Here is an 18,661-nt window from a genome sequence, read left to right as displayed (position 1 = left end):
TGTTGATAAAGCAGTTTTACGGTTCAAGTTCAAAAATTGACTGATGAAATCCTTTGGCAAGTTAAGCAGTTACCCTGAGATTTTGGTAGTTAAAGTTGGAAGGTGGACTTAGACAATTAGACTATACAAAGTCAGTAATATTCCATATTTCACTCAATCTAGAAAGAATCTACAAAAGTGACCAAGGTTTTGCTACTTGTGCAAAGAATTTAAGAATATATATCTAGTAGCACAGAATTGCACGCTTTTTGTACAATGTTTAGCATACATCTTTTCCTTCATTCCGAAAAAAAGTTATGCTCATGTATGCAAATGTCAATGCTATCTTTATCTTCCTGAAAAACCGAAACATATGTCATACTTCAAGATGGGAGCTCTAGTAAATCTTTTAACATATAAAATCAGCTAAAGAAGATGAACATATTTAGTAGTCTGTTAGAAGTGAACTTTAGAATCAGATTCTAGTTTTTTCCCTTTAATAAGTATTATGTACTGATAAGGCCTTTCATGTTTTGTCAGAAATCAGCAGCAGGATGTACTGAGACTGAACACTAGCGCGATGCTAAGTACTTTTCATTATCTTCAAGTCTACAAGATTTGGGTTTGTACAATGCACCCCTCTATTATATATGCAGCTTAAATGTGATTGAGGTAGACTTTATCTGAAATGAAATGTCAAGGATCCGACATAGGCACTTGAAGTGTAATAGAAATTCCGAGTAACTTAAGGTGCATTCATCTAAAAGATGAAGCTGAATGCGTTTGAGGTTGACCGGTGATCACATCTAAAAGCAAAACAGGTGAATAAAGCAAAAGAGGAATCAAGGCCATGCTGCAAGCACATGAAGGAATTTGAGGCAGAATAAATACAAGTAGCTCTATGTTTAGTGAAGGGCCACTTAATTCGAAGGGTAACTCGACTGCAGATTGAAGATGGTGATACATGTTATGAACTTTTTTTTACTGCTTTTGTCGAAAATGGGAACTGACAGGAAGATGACATAACATACAGAGGAATAAATGCTGACTTGAGATAGTTGTACATTGTCAGTACGGAAAGGAATGTCAACTATACCAAATTCAAGATGGGTCTGGACTCTGAAGGCTTTCAGCCTGTAGCATTTTTCCCCACACTGTGAAAATTCGATATCTTGACTCTTCTATTACTAGATTCCTGCAATGTCTTATCAAGACTATAAGAGACGGGATTACAATAACTTATTATGATGATAAGCGTACCTGCACAAAAGAATTTAACAGAACGGTGTCTTGATTCTTGAGATAGTTGTGACTTGTACCAAATGGAATGCCAACTTTAGCAAATGGGTGTGGAAATTTGAGCAACCTTGACACCTAGTTGCTAGCTTCGCGAAAACTCTGTCGAATTTGGTATCTTGGCCATCATTCTATTTCATTTCTGGTGATGCAATTCTTGGAGATTTTTAACTCCCTTGCAGGAAAAAAACCATTGTAACGCAGGAATATAATACTACCTCCGTTTTTTTTTTTTTTTTTTTTTTTTTACAGTTGACACATTTGACTTTTGAAAGTATGCGTTGGCAAGCGTGAAATGTGTCAATTAATAAGAAAAATAGAGGAAGTAATAATCATATTATGAGTATACAAAGATCATGTCATAATTGACTATGTATGCCATTCAAATTTAACAAATTTTTTTTTTACATGTGATCTATTTCACGTCTTAAATTGCTCTACATTATTTAAATAAACAAGAATACAGTGATCTATTTTCATGTCTTAAAGTTTTACTAGAAACTATTAAATACAGTAACGCCAATATATTAAACATATTTAGGATTTTGATTATGGGATGTCAACATTTTAACGCCAATATATTAAACATATTTACAGAAAATGATAAAAGGAGTATGATGGTTCAATGGGGCGTTGAAAGACCAGTAGAATCATATTATATATCATCAAGTGCTTTATGAGATTTCCTCAAAAAAAAAAAAAAAAAAAAAGTCCCTTTTAAGGTTTAGGACAACATTTATGACTTTTCCGCCATTGATAAGCTTTAATTTGAAGTCATCATCGACAAATAAAAGGGAGTGATTTTCCATAATATTGTTCAAACAAAATTAAATTTCCCTTGTACACGGGTTTTATAACAAATTCTCAATGTACACTCCAAGTAGGATTTTATTTATTTATTTTTTTTGAAACGATTTATTTATTTATTATTATTTTTTTAATTAATTTTTTTTTTTTATGTATACTTCAAAATGCATACTTGGGTGCCAAAGTGGCCTTTATTTTAGGCCTTAAATTCTCAAAGGGTTCTCAAGCCCAATAAGCCAAATCTAATATATATATATATATAAAGGGGAGTTTTTTCCCGAGTTTTTAGAGAGCCACTTAGAATTTAATTTTCTTAGAGCGCCACATAGTATTATAAATTTTTGTTGTAGCCAATCAAATAAGATATTATTATATTTCTTTTATAATTAAATAATTCAAATGCCACGTAAGCAAAATTGGCGAATACAATTTTTAAGTTTAAACTAATTAAATATTATATATTATCTTTTGATATTAGGAATTTTATCTAAATATATAACAAATTTTAGCATATTAATACAAAAAAAATTTTAAAAAAAAAAATCAAACAAACCGTGCATCGCACGGGCTTCATCTAGTATGTAATATTTGGAGCCTAAGTCAAGATCAGCCCTGGCATGTCAAGCCACTGTAAGGGCCCATGCCACATATCATAGCCCTGCGTGATTTTGCAAATTTTTGGTTGAGGTCGCGCTCAGCCATCGAGGTCGAAAAAAATGAACATTTACAAGAAAAAAATAATGAACACCTAGTTCTGAACATTGCATTATATAAAAATAAACATTTATAACATAAGAGTAAAATAAATAGACTATGAAACTGTAAAAAAAAAAAAAAAAAAAAAAAAAAAACAAATTGTACATTTAATATTATATAACTGAACATTTTTTTTTAACCAAAACATTATATTACGTTATGGAAGAAACCATAGGAGTGCAAGTATTGACCCAAAAAAGTATGTCATGTTGCTAGTGAAGTAGAATTAGCAAACATGAAGACCACCTGAAGGAACCAAAATAAAGCAAACAAGCTAATTAAGCTAGGAGTAAACAAAGGAAAGTACTGGAATTAAATAAAACTAGTGCTTAAAGGGGGGGGGGGGTGCTAGGTGAGACTCATGAAGAATAAGCATCATCATCATCAGTTTGCAGCAGCGTTGCCATGGATAATGGCAAGGGTGTGAGTGTAAACACGAGTTAGACGTGGAGGAGAGAGAAGAAGTGAAAGGCAGGTTCAGCATCCTCTTGCATTCGACCAATATTGGAAAGGCCATGAACGAACTGAACAAATAAAAATGAACAAAATGCGTTCATTGACCATCCTTTATTAAAAAGAATGAACATTTATATAATTGAACAAATACAAAACTTTTATTAATTAAAAAATAAAATGAACATTTATTTTTATAAGAATGAACATCATAAGGCATGAAAATGAACATTTATTCTATAAGAATGAACATTATACTGCATGAAAATGAACATTTAATTATTGAGAAATACAAAATTATTGTAAAATATGTTCAGTATGAAAATGTTTATTTTTATTAGACTAAATGTTCAATTTTGGCGTCAACCTTAGCTAGTGTTGGCTGAGGTCGACCTCAGCCATTAACTATTGGCATTATTTAGTTATTTAAATCTATTAACTATTACTAAAATAGAAGATGATGACGTCACAATTGCATATATTTTTACTTTAATTAGCTTCCCCTTAGGTAATTATTGTGGGTTAGAGTTTATAATAAAAAAAACTATCTTCTTCTGTCCTATAATTGATTTAATTTGTTGTTATGAAATCGTATAGGATCATTAGACCATCTCTCCGAAAAAGGTTGTATATTCTAGTAAAATGTGCAAGAGATATATTACAGTGCAAGATATATAAGTATTCAACAAACAATTGTGGCTTCAATGATGAAAACTTTTGTTTGATTTGTTTTTATGTATTTGTTAAATAAATTTAAGTTTCTTTTGTAAATGCATGCTTTTTATTATTATTATTATTCTTTTTTTTTTTGACACAATACTTTTTATTAATAAATTACTAGTAGTTATTTTCTTGTAAAAAGAAAGCATATAAATTAAACAAACATATGAACGAGTTATTCGCGATACTAAAAATAAGTTTTATTGACCTACACTATGCTCGTTGATAAAATGAACTTGAAATTTATTTTTGACCCCGTTTGTTTATTAACGAATTGAACAAGCTTTGATCGAGCTTGTTCACAAGCTGGTGGCACTTTGTACACTAAAGTCTTCCGCTGTTTTAAATTTTAAACTCACATTCACCTCCGCAAGATGCGCACTACGTAGGATCCTTATAGATGCTACAATCACAAAGGTAATTATGTTGAGAAATGCGCAATCATCCGCAATAATAGTGCAAAATGCATGCAGCAATTATATATATGATTAAGTAGTAACTAATATAGCATAATAGGTACATATATATAATTATATATATGCAATTGGATAGAACTTAGAAGCTACACCCAATTATATGTAATTACATACTGTCTTAACTAATATCGGTTTTAAAGACAACCACTAATAATATAGTTACCGATCCCCATTCCAAACCCAAATGGCTCGAGCATCAATCAACTTTTGGGCTAGTTCACCACGAACTTGCAGGCCAATAACGTCGTTTGCACCACCAATAAAGTTCCCACCAATGAAGATGGCCGGAACACTTGGTACGTGCCCCATCGTTCCTAGGGAATTTTCAACTTCTTGTCCATTCGATAACTCGTTTAGCTCGTACACTATGGGGTTTGCACCATAGCTTATAAATAAATGCTTCATAGAATGGCTCACTGGATCTGTACTATTCTTGCTGAATACTACCACCGGCTTTTCATCCACTAACGGCCTTAAGGTGTCCATAACGATCACAATGATCGGATTATGTCAAAGACTTGGATTCTCCTCGATCTATCTCTTTCTTTGTTTGAAGTGTTAGTGATATTAATTTGGATTAGGGCACATTGCATATATATGTGCATATATAGGGAGTCCAATGAAAAAGGGTTGTTATAATATCATTGTCAAAGTCACAGTAAAAATTTAGAGGGATGCTATTCTCGAAATTGTGAAGCTAGGCAAAAGGAGCTTTTTAATGATTCTTATAATTATGCCTTTGACAATTAGATTAACAAGTCTTGTCTTAAGATTTATCTCCTTAAGTCATGTTCTTTTGAGCTGTTGTGATCTGTTCTGTTGAAATTTACTCTATTGCATCTTGCTCGCTTAGAATTCTGTTTTACTTTACTGACTCTTGCTCTGCTATGCTAAATATACTTAGAAGCTCAAAAGATCAATATTTTACTCCACTACTATTACCATAGCAAAAAAGACACGCATTATACTTATTATGGTACTCCCTTCGATCCATTGAATTGTATTGCCTCACAAAAGTTGATCAAGTGGGATCAATTTAAGTGGGACGGAGGGGTACATGTAATGCCATATCAAACATGTTACACATTGATACAACTAGTAGTTTGTAGTATCGATTTGACATTTTGTCTCTAGGTTGTTGGTTTAAGGATTTTTATTAACAACCTAGCTTTTGTTTGATGCCATTTTTGGATGATCATGATAAAGACCTCTGACATTTACGTAATGAATTACTCCGCTCCCACAATTTCAGAGAGATGATTAAAACCTTGAATAATGATTTGAGGTTCAGATGCATGTAACCTTATCTTCAACCACTTTATATAACTATAACATAGTTCTATCGTAATCCTTAATTAGTTACTAACATTTATTATTTATGATAATTTTTAGTTAGTAACTTCAATCTTTTAAATAAAAAATCAAGTGAACTGAATATAACCTATAAAAAACTCTATTACAACTTGTAAATGGCTTTACAAAATGTGAAGGGTCCACACTCAAAGAAGACAAGTAACTCCTTTTACAATTGAAGAAACAAAGCATATATGGATAACAAAATATACTAGTAAATATGAATGCATTGTTTCTGCGATGCGAATTAAAGAGGTTTGGTTGGATATCATATTACATAGTCTACTTCGCGTGTCTTATGTTTGCCAAAGTTATGTTAGTACAATCCACCACATATCTATGTGTACATGACTTTCTTTTCGATTCCTAATTAAACTTCAATATTACCTCAAATACTCCATCTGTCCTCATAGATCTTACCACTATCTTACTCTCCTTCTCTTTCTTTCTTATCTCATGTGATGTGAGATCCTCCACTAACTCTTTCTCCTTCAACTGAATATTTTAATATTTAGATGATTGCTTCTTTCAATATAATAATAGCAAAAATTTTGATTTACTACTTCACCCTAATTACATAATGGTTATATGTGTATGAAACTAGATTAAATTGGGTTCATTCAATTATTTTAACATGATCTAGAAATGGCAAGGATAAACGTTGTGTATGGTGTAAGAAGACTTTGGACAGTTATACATAAACAGTCATTGTACTGCACTCTGATATACTTGTATGAGCCAAAATGCAGATACTATCAGGAATCATAAACAATCAAGAGAAACAAAATGTGCAGGCAAATCAAATCAGTTCCGAAAAAGATCAGGCTGAATCGTTGCTAAAACTGTAATCAGATATATCAAATTAGTTCATGATGTAGATCATAAAAAGAATGCATATAGCGAAGTAATAGAAGAAGAGGAATGCATGTAGAGAGAGGTTGAGTCATATAATGCAAGGTCTGCTTACAATTTTATGAGTGTTAGTGGCTAAGGAGCGTAATTGGTTGTGCAATTAGGGCATCTACACTCACCTCCTATGCAAAGGCAATGCTAGCATATGTTGGTGCACCATTCTACACCCTCGGTACATTAGTTATTGCCCGTTGTATTATAAAGTTATTCAAGAAAGATTGTGGGGATGACCTTTAAGAAGGATTCAAAATATAGCGTGACAATCTTTAAGGAATAGAGGGGATACTTAGGTGACATCGAGATAATAGTGTACCATATAAGCAAACAATGTGAGTGACATTTTTTCATCTTCTGCAAATTGTTTATGTAATAAAAATAACCAGCCTATCTGTTACACAAGAACAAAATGTATTTCATACATTATAAACCCTTGTGCCTATTGAAAAATTGACACATTGGTAAATTCTAGCTGCTGAATACTTTACAGCGAACAATGGTCAATGTTGCTAACAACCACTGCAGAACCCGGCCATATAAGAAACTCAAACTAGAATTTTACAAACAAAAGCCAATCTGAATGCTTGTATAATAGCAGTGTTTTAATGTCTGCTACAAATTGAGGTGGGCAAATGAATCAGTTATCTGATGTCGACTCCTCCTGAGGAATTTGCTTTTGCGTTACACGAGTGTTGTATGAATTGCAATGACTGCACTTGTGCCCAAATATGTGGAATTTCACTATGCTTGTTACACTGCAATCATTGCAGAGGATTGATACCTGCCAAAATTTCTTCCTGTATCAATATCTTGTTCACTTAAATGTAAAAAAAAGTAGCAGTATTCTCTACATCTAGAAATAATAATTACATATACCAATTTTGGTGTTCAGAAAAATTCCTCAGTTCTTAAAATAGTAATAGCATGTGGTAGATTTATTCAAAATATTCTTTGTGAGATTGGGAGTTCAAGAATGTCAGATTAATCCAACAATTTTAGTCTTTTACAAAAAGGGTCGATTATTAATGTGGCAGCAAATGGTTTATGATATTACTATTGCTACTGATCCAAAACGATTAATAGCAATATCATATGGAAAAATAATATTCAACTACACATGTCAGGAACCTGAGAGAAAAGATTCAAGTTCACAGTTTTTTGAAATGTGCCAAGTTCATAGTCATATTCAAAACATTCAACTAGAGTAATTTTGGTCATTCTATAATATAGCATTTCTGCAGATTCAACTATGACAATGAGAATATAAAAGCCTTCATTTAACAAAGTTGCCAATGAAGAGCATGTTTAACAGTTTACAAAAATATGGGTAACAGGTGAAGTCCCTGCTATGGTACTTGGTTTGTTGATTCACCTCAAGAGTACCTATGTCAGATACATGACACTATGACATGTTTATGAGCAGTTGTTACTTCATTTTGAATTCATAGGTCTATAACAACGAAACCTTTCATAAAGTCGTCAAATCTAATACTTGAGATTAAATACCCGAATCCAAACCAATTACCCTAGTCTGAGGAAGTGAGGAGCATAGAAGTCCATATGCAATTAGAAAATCACTCGTGTGAATTTTATGATAATTATTATTTTACCTATCCATTTCCTCCTAACTGACCATTTAGTATTTGTTGCTGGGTACATATTTTATATTTAAAAACTTCTCATTTCTCAAGAATTCAACCTCAAAGATTACTGTAGGAAGATTGGTAGAATAAACAAGACTAAAATCTCAAGGAAATCTCACAAGTGATCTACCTGCCTAGAGTTTTATCCTTAACACTAGTCCTCTATAGGTATAGCAGAAACGTCCCTGTAGTAGAGCTATTCACTAGCACCTTCAAGATAGATTACAAATGCAGATTCAGAGTAGTGAGCCATGGAGCATATACCATCAACACTGGCTCCACGCCTCAGCCTCACTAAAGTTGAATATTATAGAATTATAGTGGACGGCTTGGATTAACCTTCCTCTGGTCGTTAGTCTAGTTGCCTTTGAGATAGAGGGCTTGAAGGGTCGAAAAGTTCAAGAGAAACAATCACAACAAAAGTACAAAACCAGAATAAGTCGTACCTCATAACGATACTCATCAGGCATGATAGTAGCTTCAATCTGCAATCCACATAAAATATTTAGTAAACCAAGTTAAAATATCCATCTCAGAAAGAGAAATTGACATTAACTCAACTATATCTCTCAGAACATGTAGCCTCCCAGATAAGAAAGTACATAAAGAACACAAGCTTCTAAGAGTCACCTAGAAAATCCATCATGAATTTCATGGTGACCACTGCATATTGGTCAGGTTGAAGCTGAAAATTAATGCTACAACAAGAGAACAGACAAGTACAGCAGCTGCTGATGCAGGCCTACAGGAACTAACCACCATCAAAGCACCAGTACAAGATAAAAAGATAATGACAACAAAATGCATATAGTAAGAATCCAGCTATGAGAACCAAAGTGGACATATATACCTTTCCTCTAATTTGGATGTTTTTTTTTTTTTTTTTTTTTTTTGATGAGATCTATTTGGATACATTGGTAGAGAAGTTGTTTATGAAGAACCAGCCAACAAACCCAAATAAAAAAAATAAAAAAAATAAAAAAAAAAAAAAAAAGGAAAGAAAGAAAGATTGAGAAGTGCAATTTGTTTTGTGAAGAATGATTCAGGGATAGTTGGTAACTTGGTAATTCACCAGTAAAATTACTTGTCATGCGGTGATCAATTGACCAAAATCTTGAGATAAATCATGATGAACACGTCTTACATTACTAGTCATTTCAAGATACCACTAGATTAATATAGTAGCGTAATATATTGTTTTACAAGCCATGTTTTCAAGAAATAAAAGATTGAAGGGAAATTAACCATCCTCAAAACCATACACCACAATCCACATCATATGATAGTTTTTTACAATCAAGCAACCGATAATCTCAAGCCCCATTTATATGGGCATTATCAGTAAATATGGAATTTTCAGACCCAATCTGCTAGTATTTTAACAGATTCACACATAAGGACATCAACAATCAACAATTAGCAGTGCAGTTAGCATTAGCAATCAGCAGATTGCATTAGCCAGAACAAATAATGAGTTTAAAGGGGAAAAGTTAGCAGGCAAGAAGTTGCCAATTTCAACAAGCAAACCAATAAACAGATGCCATGTTTTTATTGGGAGAGATTAGAATGAAAGAGTATGGCCTCTTTATTGTGTCTAATATTTACTAGCTGGAAAAAGTATGGTGTCTTAGCAAGAATAATGTTCTTCAAAAACACAAATTGAAGGTCCACCTGACACAAGTTTACATAAGTGCACCTCTTTTCTGTTCACAGCTTAATAGAGTGATAAAACAAGTAGTGCATACAGAAAAACAGTCAAAAACCTCTTCGTAATCAAAATATCAAATAAAGAGAATAAGTTTGGGGGGGGGGGAAGGGGAAGGGAGTGAGGGAACTACTCACAGCTAAAGACACTCTTTAAACACATAGTAATCTTATGTCACTACCATTATCTATCCGCCAATGTCCCTTTTACATTACTTATCTCTGAAATTGTATACTTACAAATCTGATATTTTTACTAACAAGCACAATAATAAAGGATCAATATTCTGTGTTTCTTATACCGTATTCTGGCTTCACTTCAAATACCAATACAGTTCATGCATATGCTTTCAGTAGATAGATATGTATGCTCATTAATTTGAACAACAACTAAATCAAGTTAACAAAATTTCAAATTTCCAAGGAAGAAAATGAAATTTGAAATTTAAACAAACAAATTAACTTGTCACCTCTTCATCCAATTTTTCCCAGTTTCTTGTCATGTCCATACTTGACTTGGAGCATAAGGGGCATCGATACCTGATCCATGAAGGAATACTATCATCAAAATACAGAAAACAATACATATAATCAAAATGAAGGAATGCAAAAGACAGAAAACAATTTCAAACCAACCAATGTGTAATGATCTCATCATTTTCGACCACAAAAAAAGAATTAAATAATAGACAGGAAGAAAAAGAGGTAAGTGAGGGCAGATCAAGTCTCTGCTCCACCCACTTTATAAAAATGATTTCGTCTACCTTTAGACAGCACTTCATATTAGCTTTCTTTGGTTTTAAACGAAAACTCATGAACATTTGAATAGAGGTTCAGAAGTGTTAGAATATGCCTTCAATTTATTTGCCTCAATACAATCATATGAACAACATTATCCATTACGTTGGGCTAAGTTTCACAAACAGATAGTCATAGTTCACAAAAGCCAATACAGAAGTGAATGAATGACCATGACATTCATTTGATATTACAAGAAAGCTGCAGTTATTTTCAGAATAATGAATATGGGAATATATGGCATATTTTATGATCTCTGATTAATATTTCTGGACTCGACACAATTGATAATACTCTTCCCACTAACACAGGGCATCTCACTTCAACAGTGAAAGACCATGGTCAATCTTTCAAGTAACAAAGAAAAAGTTTGTGTCAAGGTATATGAAATCTAATGAGCTTGAATTTTGGGCTTTTGGCAAGAAAACTTTACAATATAGATAAGTTTCTTACTACTTAGTACAGAAATATTCATCAGAGCAAGGCGATGGTGGAGAAGCACTTAGAAGTCTTTCCTGGAAACATGCTAATAGCTTATGATAAAAGAGCAAAGTAACAACCCTGCTGAACTAATTGTAATCAGATCAATCTAGTAGCCTTTGCTTATTTTCTTTGTAGTTTGTACTCCTCAATTCTACTCTTCTAGATCCACTTAGAACAATTACTGCAGCGATGTCTCAAATCAATATCATGAAAAATTAAATTTACCAAATTTTGACAAACTCCATTCAGAAGAGGAGGGTGGGATGATATTCTGACATTGGGAAAAGGAAAAAAATTTAGCAAAAGACATGGGCATATAGAAGATGCAACGGGCTTACTGCTGCTGATTCAACATCTCTTCATAACAACCCATGTGTATTGTATGTCCACATCTCATAACTTGTGTGACTTTGGTCGAGTCAAAAAGGTACTGTCAACACAATGCAACATGATCAGGACAACACAGCAAATACTTGTGTTTCTTGTCTATACATATTTAACAACTGGGAATCAAACCTCATAGCAGATAGGGCAAGAATTCTTCATAGAGTCTTCCACACAGTCGTGGTTGTCACGCAGACTCACAGCATAGCAAGAACCTGCACTTACAGTAAAAATAAAAAATAAAAAAATGAAGGAATAAATCTCTCACCTTGCCAAACCAATTGAAATGGCACCAATGCAAATAACCCAAATTAGTACCAACATTTCACCCATGTCACTCTTCTATAACCATGATCAGTCATCTCAACAAGCAATTACATTTGAAACGTATATGACAAGTAATTGGCTACCACAAATTTACAATATAGTGATAGAAAAAATTAGAAAACAAAAGTTAGGGGTAGGGAGTTAATTACAAAGCAAGCCATGGAAGAGACTCAAGAGAGATGCGGACAAGAAAAAGAATGCCTTGCATGCAAGAAATATGGTGTTAAAATTCTGATTACTTAAAGATTGAATTACGAATATTGTGAGAAATAGCAGCTGTAGAATATATGCAAGTGAAAGAAAACTAATGGACCGCTATTAAAATCTCAGAAGTATAGCAACTGATGGGGACCTTGAATATTAGGAAAACTGAGAAGAGATAACCAGTACACTTGTTCAAAAACAAAATTGTAACACACTGAAATTGAACTCACAGGAACAAAATAAAATCTCATGATCAAAAAAATTTACATGCAAGCTTCACTAAAGGCTTAAGAAAGACATTTAACTTAGTAAAAAATACTTTGGGGAAGGCAACTTAAGAAATATACAAATCGCAACAAACACAAACAAATGGATCTACGTGTCCCCTCACTACCATACCAGGGTAATGGTCACATAATCCCTAAAGCTACACTTGATTGCTTTACCTCCCTCTCCAAGACACTAAACCCCCAAGTACTATTTGGCATTAAGAGGCCAGTGGAGCCCTACTGTGAGTTAGATGGGAAAGAAAAGAAGAACTATAAGAAAGCATAAATTAATTAGGAACAAATCCAAGCCATATGAATCTGAGAATCTCTAATGCAACTAAAGTTTGACTAGAAAAGTCATAAAATAAGCTTATGGATCACAAGAGTAGCCAGTAAAGGACACAACGCGCTAGCTTAACACTAAATAAGGAAAATCTCTATAACTAAACCTCACTTGATTATACAAAATTCTCTCTCTTACAGAATTATATGAGTAACCATTAATGACTGGTGAGAGATAACATTTAAGGCGTAGGCCTAATTTACATATGACAACTCATAGTCAATCACCAAGGTTAGAATTATTACTTTAAAGTGGGCACAATAATGAAAACTAGGTCATGGCCAATTCTCAAAACTACACTACTTTACCTGCAAAAGATTTTGAATGATCAGCCTTTAGTGGTAAGGGAAAAAACAAAGAAACAGCATTAACTGATTATCCAAGTGTCATCATCAGGCTTTAAAATCATCACATCGGTTAAAATTTTTTGGAAGTGTGTCCTGAAAACAATGTGCATTACTCTAAATGAATCTTTATAGGATCAAATACAAATGACAATTAATCAGTTATATAAAGTAATCAACACGTTGAGCTAGGAGCCACTATCAATTAGCCAGTTTAGTGTAAATGGGCTTGCAACTTAATAATTCCTCCTTATTTTTAAGTGCACCATTTTCCTCTTTAGAAAGTTGCACTATTTCTATTTCAGATATGCTCACAGCCTCACATACACTTTTTGTTTGTGTTCACATACCAAAATACTCATCTTACCCTTACGTTTGATAATTACCCTTGTTACGTCACTTTACTCTCTTTCCTTTGTTTCTAATCACTTGGGAATTTTGGTCATTTAATTCCTTTCTTAATCTTTGTGTCCAACCCAAATGGTGCAATTAAAGAAAAACGAAGTATGAAGTAACGTTATAGGGTCACACACATAAGCATGGGTCGAATCAAACCACGAACATGGGGCGAGCTCAAAACGAGGTTGACTGGTAAATCACCTCAAGCCGCATAGCCCAAGTTGGGAATGTAGCTTCATGGTGGCCGGCTAAACAAGGAAGATAAGGAAAGAAAGACTTTCCTAAATTAATGCATTTTAGTGTAGAAATAAAATAAGTTAATATATAATTGTAATTTTTATTTTAAATTTAATGAAGAATAGAAAGAGAGAAGAAAACTCTTCCTACTAGTAGATCTAAGTTGTCATCTCTTGTCACGGTTTGATCATTTGTGTGCCCACCAATAATGGAGCTTTAATTGAGACTCATATGTTACCCAATAGAATTGTCTAAGGAAGCATGCTACAAGCAGTATATTAATGTTTATGATAGATTCATAAATATATGAGTATAGATCTTCTTAACTAATTCAGCCCACACGACACATTCTTCCTAAACTATATATAAAAAAACACTTTGAACATGAACAACCAGTGCACCACCACATTGATTGTCTGGTACATGGACAAACAAAAGGCAAAAGCCAAAGCACTCAACCATTGAAGTGAACAACCAGTGCTTGTTTTCTTTGTGATTATCAATAAAGCTTAATATATAACTTAAAAGTTTGTGAATAATGCTTGGAACCATCAACTAAGAAAACTAGATGGAGTGGGTCCATACCAAATAAGCAAGTATTGCAATTATTATGAAACAAACGTAAAGAGAATTGTTGTGATTATTACAAAATGGAGGGAGTATTAGTTAAGTTAATACTTATTAGAACACAAGCATCATATCTCCAAAGCTTCTATGGAGTATGTGTGCTCCCCAACATGCTTCATGACCAATCAGTAAGGTTTTTTTTTTTTTTTTTTGAAAGAACCAATCAGTAAGTTAAGGGCCCTAAAACCAGCTTAAAGCATCGGGAGTGGTATAATTTTGCACTAAAAATAAAGAAGATTACAAATAAGAAAAATAGCAGGGTGAACATGAAGTAAACAAGGAAAAGTATAAATGCACTCAGCACACAAGCAATAATATAGTAAGACACTAAATGTCAGAATTTACCAAAAATGGCTATTAAGGCATACCACACTTTGGACAGTGAAAGAAGTTCTCACGACCACCAACCCTGAAATTAGAATGAGCATTGCAGTTGACAATAACAATCAAAAATTAAAAACAGCACGGAAAAAAAAAAAAAAAAAAAAAAAAAAAAAAAAAAAAAAAAAACCCAAATTGAGCTAGCTAACAATGCTGACCTACAAATTCCACACTCGGTGCAATGAAATTGTTTTTTCTCAATCTGTAAAAAGATAAATCAATCATTGAAAGCCAATGCAAAGACAATGTAGATAACTACTTTACAGCTTTTGCCATAAATTAACAAAAAGAAAAAGATGAGGAAGAGGGTGAAAAGCAATTAGTTCATACCTCATCGTCATAGAAGTTGCACACATCACAAAAATACTCACCCATGTTAACCCCGCAATTACAGCAGATCTTTGCTACCTGTACACCAAGATACAGCATAAAACAAACAATATGTATGTTCTTTCTGGTTTTTACCAATACGATAGAAATGAAAAACTAATAATCGAATTCATAAAACTATGGAATAATTACCTTCTTACCTATTGTCAATCTAAAACTACTTCGGTTTTTCTTTAATTGACACGTTTTGATTTTAGCACTATTCACACACTTCCCTTTGACCGTGTTTGGTGATTTATACGTAATGAAAAATATAGTCATGTGGGATTTGTAAGATTTGTTACGATATATATTTTTAAAGCTCCATATCAACTTTTTATAATTTTATTTTTTGGTAATTAAAGATATTAATGGTTGAATTTGTGCATTAGCAAATGAGACTAAAAAACGAGTCAACTAAAAAGAAACGGAGGAAGTATACTTCTTCTGTTCCCCTAATATTGCAATCATTACTAATTTACTATTTAAAGATGTATCACGAATATTGCAACATTTCCTTTTTTTTGTACATCCTTTATCTCTATCTCCCAACTCATCACAGTCGGCTATGTCTTTATTTCTCTCTATCACCCTCCTCATCTAATAACACACCAATTAATACAAACCCCGACTCAAAATCGTTACAAATCATATTGCTTTCTTCCATTAGTATCCAAATCATAATTACAAATTGGGATAATTTTTGTTTTGCCTACAAAAGCTGCTCAATTCTAGTTAAACCTTCCTTTTAAATATAAAAAAATTACTCAAAAGAGAATAAAAAACTAACCGGTTGTTCAAATTCACAAACTGCACAAACAACCTGCAATCAAACCCCAAATAATCAAACCCTCAATCCAAAAACAAAAACTTTAGAAATTACAAGAAAAAAAAAGGTGGGAAATTTTACTTGCTTAATATCACGTCGATTAATCTCATGATGCTCCTTAACATTGCTCAAAGAGTTCTAATTTCAATCAACAAAATCCCAAATCATCAATTAATCCAAAATCGAAAAACAAATATAAATAATCAAAAACGAGGATTTGTTGAAACTTACTATAGCTTCGTTTTGACAATGACGACAAGTGAAAATACGATTGCAACAAGGTGCTCGAATTCGGCATCGTCTCCTGTAATGCTCGCAACTGCAAATAAATTCGAAAAATTAAAAAGAAAAATAAAAAATAATTGAAGTGATTTTGCAGAAGAGTTGAAAATTGTAGGTGGAAATTACCCGAATTCAAGCTTTCCAAAATCTAGGGGATTTTCTGGAACAGGGGTATCTTGGGGATTTCCGGGAACAGGGGTGTCTTGGGGGTTTTCGGGAATGGAGTTTTGTTCCGCCATTGATGAAGGTTAGAGGTTTTGGTTGACTGGGTTGAGTTAGCAGTAGTTAAAATAAGGTTGGATTTAATTTTTTGAAGGTTGCACCAATTTAACAGACGGTGTTGAATTAGGATTTGCCCATTTGCGGAATGAACCAGCAAAATTGATCTGTACTGGTCCCAATAGGGGTTTGACTGGGTGAGCATGACTTGGGTTCCCGAAAACAGTAAAAATTTTGATTAGGTATTCCTTATTTGACAATTAACAACGGAGTTATATTGAGGCCCTATGTGATTCTAGACCCGGCAATCGGATCTTTCAGGTCGGTATGGGTCGGATCATTTCAGGCTAAGGGAAGTTCGGGTCAGCATGTAATCAAATTGGGTTTTGGTCAAGTCACTTGGCATGTAGGTTATGTAGGAAAAATATGTAATACACAAGGTTCCTTGACTTATGCATTGGATAGGGTAGAATTAGGGTTTTTTTTTAATTTGCTTTTTTTTTATTTGACAAGAAATTAGGGTTTTATTTTTTTAATAATAAGGTAGTTGAATATATTGGTGGTTCATTGGAATGTTCATATAGACATTTTAATTGCGTAATCCTTCATATAGTATCAAGACTTTCATCAATCAATTTTTTGAGCATTTCTCAATCTCTAATAATTAGAGTCATAAATATAATTATTAGAGGCAGATAATTTCTCCAATCTTTAAAAACCAGTGCTTCAATTCATTTACTAGTAGTCTAGTACAACCTCAGAAAAATTAAGTGAATAAGTGATCATGAAGAGTAAGAGCAACTTGCAAAGTTGATCATACATATCATAAAATTACTATTGTGGCCAAGCATTACCAAAAGCTCATATACAAATAACACAAGCTTTTGAGCTTTGATGATATACGATAAGTATCATACATCAAAAGTTACATACGTACAATCCTTACCGATTTCCCACATTACTAACATACTAAAACCATATAGCTTTTGCTTCAATGAGCATATCCCTAAGTGAGCCATCAAGGTGAGCACCTAGCACATCCTTAGCGGACCCAACGTAGGTGCCACCAATGAACACAGCCGGAAAAGTAGGGTTGCACCCTAGCTTTTGTAGCGCGGACTCCATCTCCTTACCTCTTGGCTCCCTATCTAATTCATAGACGGCAGGGCTTGCACCAAGATCATAGAATAGTGTCTTAATACTATGACACATACAACATGAACTTTTGGTGAATATCACTGCAGCCTTTGTCCTTGCTAATTCACTCACTCTATCCATTGATGTATGTATGACTCTTAATTAATTTTCTTGTGTATTATAGAAAGAAACTAGAATAAAATCAATATATGTGTTTTTTTTCCCCTTAAATACTTAGCTTGTTGACTATTTTTGCTTTGTAGTTGACATGAATTTATAAGGGTTGAAAAAGGTCATATGCATGTTGATGATAGCAAAGGATGATTCAAGATAAGGTATAGAATTGCTTTATTTGGTTGATTATGACCCCAGCCCTTTGACATACGTACATGAGCATCTTGGATACGATATTTGTTCTGCCTTTTTAGGTCACTTTGTGTTTAAAGACCGTAATATAGAAGGTTTATTGTTAAAAACATAATAATGCGCGCAATATATTGAGTATATCAGTTATCGAAGTTAAATTTATAGTTTATGTTCAATTTTAGACTACGCATATATAGTAACACAAATTCTTATATGTGGTTGGCTATACGGTGCGTCAATTCATCGTGAGGGTTATTCTGTCAGTGTTATATTATAAAGGTTACTCGTTTAGTGTTACAGGGGTTACTTCACCAGTGTTATTGGGATTACTCAGGAGTTAATTGATCAGTATTATAGGGGGGTTACTCAGTAAGTATTATAGGGGTTACTTTATTTTTTTTACAAGTGGCCACATGGTGCACCCAGCCGCACACAAGACGCATTGTTGACAGCCAGTCTTGTGTGTGGCTAGCCACACCGCCTGACCACTTATAAAAAAACAAAGTAACCCCTATAATATTGATTGAGTAACCCCTAAAACACTGAACGAGTAACTCTATAACATTA

The 18,661-nt window shown here is 33.3% G+C and overlaps 2 protein-coding genes across 2 annotated transcripts; both read right to left on the bottom strand.

The window, feature by feature from the left end:
• Positions 1 to 7,069: 7,069 nt before the first annotated feature.
• LOC110727831 (E3 ubiquitin-protein ligase MIEL1-like) lies at positions 7,070 to 17,312 on the bottom strand. Its single transcript, XM_021907396.1, has 12 exons — positions 16,499 to 17,312; positions 16,322 to 16,409; positions 16,172 to 16,228; positions 16,052 to 16,084; positions 15,223 to 15,300; positions 15,051 to 15,094; positions 14,880 to 14,920; positions 11,894 to 11,976; positions 11,716 to 11,807; positions 10,567 to 10,636; positions 8,839 to 8,877; positions 7,070 to 7,530 (listed from the first exon to the last, which is right to left on the bottom strand). Exons 1-12 carry the CDS (start codon positions 16,609 to 16,611, stop codon positions 7,387 to 7,389), a joined length of 882 nt encoding a protein of 293 aa, XP_021763088.1. The 5' UTR covers positions 16,612 to 17,312; the 3' UTR covers positions 7,070 to 7,386.
• A 98-nt stretch (positions 17,313 to 17,410) lies between these two features.
• On the bottom strand, positions 17,411 to 17,962 carry LOC110727832 (glutaredoxin-C11-like). Its single transcript, XM_021907397.1, has one exon. It carries the CDS (start codon positions 17,867 to 17,869, stop codon positions 17,561 to 17,563), a length of 309 nt encoding a protein of 102 aa, XP_021763089.1. The 5' UTR covers positions 17,870 to 17,962; the 3' UTR covers positions 17,411 to 17,560.
• Between the last annotated feature and the right edge of the window lie 699 nt (positions 17,963 to 18,661).

The sequence above is a fragment of the Chenopodium quinoa genome, unplaced genomic scaffold (genome assembly GCF_001683475.1).
Source record: "Chenopodium quinoa cultivar QQ74 unplaced genomic scaffold, ASM168347v1, whole genome shotgun sequence".
Lineage (NCBI taxonomy): Eukaryota > Viridiplantae > Streptophyta > Magnoliopsida > Caryophyllales > Amaranthaceae > Chenopodium > Chenopodium quinoa.
The sequence above is the reverse complement of the archived record's forward strand: the minus strand, read 5'-3'. Positions and strand labels throughout refer to the sequence as shown.

Bases quoted from the DNA above. Each gene is read 5' to 3' on its own strand.
- LOC110727831 (XM_021907396.1), bottom strand. From the start codon at position 16,611: ATGGCGGAACAAAACTCCATTCCCGAAAACCCCCAAGACACCCCTGTT. The intron at 15,095-15,222 runs GTATGAACTAAT...ATCTTTTTACAG, and splicing joins GCAACTTCTATGACGATGAG to ATTGAGAAAAAACAATTTCA. The intron at 10,637-11,715 runs GTAAGCCCGTTG...TTCATGGATCAG, and splicing joins GAGATGTTGAATCAGCAGCA to GTATCGATGCCCCTTATGCT.
- LOC110727832 (XM_021907397.1), bottom strand. From the start codon at position 17,869: ATGGATAGAGTGAGTGAATTAGCAAGGACAAAGGCTGCAGTGATATTC.